The 2,820-nt window shown below is 42.6% G+C and overlaps 1 protein-coding gene across 2 annotated transcripts in view; it reads left to right on the top strand.

Moving 5' to 3' along the window:
• Positions 1-2,820, top strand: part of faf1 (Fas (TNFRSF6) associated factor 1) — a 104,523-nt gene extending 101,703 nt beyond the window's left edge. For both annotated transcript variants that reach the window (XM_063201683.1, XM_063201684.1), the window contains exon 19: positions 2,244-2,820. In XM_063201683.1, the coding sequence (XP_063057753.1) occupies positions 2,244-2,327 (84 nt within the window). In that variant the 3' untranslated portion in view covers positions 2,328-2,820. The remainder of the gene's footprint in view (positions 1-2,243) is intronic.

Below are 2,820 nucleotides of genomic sequence, written 5' to 3' on the forward strand. Positions count from 1 at the left end.
AGACCTAAGCGACAAGCTTTGGTAGACAGGTAGCTGTTAATTACTGTGGCCCACGCTTATAATAGGACTGCTAATCAGGTGGCAGTGGTACTGAGCTTTTGCACGACGGGTCCCTGCTCCCCGACTGCAAGCCTGTCGTCTCCTCTCACTGTGGTGTTAAAGCCACCGGATCAGGTGTGGCTGCTGCCTGTCTTTCATTGCCTATGTAACAGGAGCCTGCACAATCTCGAGGTCTCTGTCTCTGTCTCTTTATCTCTCTCTCTCTCTCTCTCTCTCTCTCTCTCTCTCTCTCTCTCTCTCTCTCTCTCTCTCTCTCTCTCTCTCTCTCTCTCTCTCTCTCTCTCTCCATCCACCCGGTCCAGGATTGACAGTCATGGGTTCATGACAAACTGTTAGACCTACTATACAATTTGCAGACAGATCTCATACATATCTATTTATGCTGGGTGCACAGTCAAAACGTAAAGTTCAAGAAAAAGCAAAGATGAGCCGCACACCAATGAGCTTCCTTTTAATCTACTTAATTGTAGTGATGGTGATTAAAAGGTAGCTCATCGTGTGCGGTTCATCTAAATTACTATACAAACATACTGAACGTGGCAAAAGTGTTAAAATGGCTTTAAAAACCCTATGGAGTCTGACCTGTACAGTCCAAATGCTGCAAAAGTTGTGAAACGTTTCAATGGTCTATTGTGAAAAGCAACCAGTGCAGACATTCTAGTTGGTGGCACCAAACCAATTTAGAGTCATTGCCATATACCTGTACTTAATTGAAATGTAACATCTCCTTTGATGCCTCTTGACCCCAGAAGATTTTGCCACTCACTATGCTCTCTTTTCTTGACTTCCATAGTTTTTGTCACATTCAGTGTGTTTGTACAGTTAGTTATGAAGGTAGAAAGTCCGAGATGGATCTTTTCCACCTAAGGCTTAGATGGATGGGATGCTTGACCATGGATTAGCACAAAAAAAGAGAATTCTGGCTCTGGGCAAATGGTCTGGAAAAGTTTGCCATAGGACGCTTTTTTGCACACTGGGCGCATTGGATGTAACAAATGGTTCAAAGTAGTTGACAAATATCTCTCACACCATCCAGGTGACACAGGGAGCTTGATGAGTGCTAATAATAATAATAATAATAATGATAATAATAATAATAATAATAATAATAATAATACTTTCGTTTTATATAGCGCCTTTCAAAACACCCAAGGACGCTTCACAGAGTGTTGTGTTGGAAAGTGTGAGTGTGTGTGCGCGTCAGTGTGTGAGCGTGTGTGTGAATGCATGTAAGTGAAAGTGCTTGTGGAACTAGCAGCCATAAGCCTCCTACTACAGGGCTTGCTTCAGGCCTCTTTCTCCGTCCCTCTGCTAGGCCTCTGTAGGATAATATCAGTGCTGCAGGACTCCTTTACATTCTAAATAGGCATGCTGTCAGATCACTTCAGCCACCTCTGGGCAGAGTTGAGTGAAGTAAAACCCATATCATCAGATTATTTGATCTTCTGGTCCTGCATTGAGCTACTTTCTTAGTATCCTAATCAGGCAGGGTCTGTCTCTCTACTCCCATTTCAGTGTTATGCATATTTGGCTTACTTCAGGCCTTTGTCGTAGTCCCTTTTCTGTCTCTTGCTTTTGATTCTTTGTAGGATTTAACATTGTTCAATTTGTGTGATGGATTGCAATTTCAGATGAAGTGTCACTTGAGTGTAAGGATCATCATACATTTCTGTGTAATAAATGAAAATGTCAAAGAAATGTAAGGTATGTAAAGAAATAGGGATGGTGGAAATTGTGCCTCCAATGACTTTTTTTTCATTCCTTTGACACAAAATCAAAAAAGTTTATTCCCCCCATTGGTAAACCAATATTGCAATAACATGAAAATGTCAGTAGGCTATATGGTATGTAAAGAAATAGTATAGGGATGGTGATGAATTGTTCCTCCAAGGACATTTTATTTTATTGCAAAACCTAAAAAATATGTATTTTGGTATTACGGTCTATACAGCTGCATGTATGTGTTTTGAATGTGGACTCGGCCCAGTGAAGGTCCACAAAAACGTTCCAATGTCATATGTGTCATAATAATCTGTCATTGGTCTCTGTAACATTGGTCTCTGTAACACTTAGCAGGTGTACAAAGCCCATTTGATTCACCTGATACGTACATCGCTTGTTTCTTGCATTGGCATATATTCTGATCCGTGTCCTCCTCTGTGCTCTCTACCCCTCCTCCACAGATTACGCAATTGGACCCGGGTTCGACCCTGCTTGAGGCCAAGCTCTTCCCCCAAGAGACGCTCTTCCTGGAGGCTCGGGAGTAGCAGCACTGCCCCCCACCCCCAATACCCCCATAACCATAGCCCACCACCACCCCCTGCCGCTGACGGGGACTGGAACGAACGGAGGACAGGACACCCCAAGCATGGTCCCACAGCGTCCAGAGACCACCCTAAGAGACTCTCAATTGCACACAGATGAACACACACACACACACACACACACACAAATGAACACACACACAATTTTAAACATGGACGGACACTAATGAGCGCGCACCCACACACACACAGATTTAAAACTCGCCAGTGGGTTGTACATGAATGCTGAGTGTACAAGTCTGCACAGAGAAGCTACTCACAAGCACACAATGAATACGAACACACAGACACAGGCACACACATACACATACATACACACTCTCCGTACACGATTTTGCCGTGTTTTCTTTTTCTTCTTTTTTGTCAGCCCACATTTTTGAAATGTAAAAAAAAATAATAATAATAAAAAAGAAAATCCTACAAACAGTAACTTAAA

The sequence above is a fragment of the Engraulis encrasicolus genome, chromosome 6 (assembly GCF_034702125.1).
Source record: "Engraulis encrasicolus isolate BLACKSEA-1 chromosome 6, IST_EnEncr_1.0, whole genome shotgun sequence".
NCBI classification, from domain to species: Eukaryota; Metazoa; Chordata; class Actinopteri; order Clupeiformes; family Engraulidae; genus Engraulis; species Engraulis encrasicolus.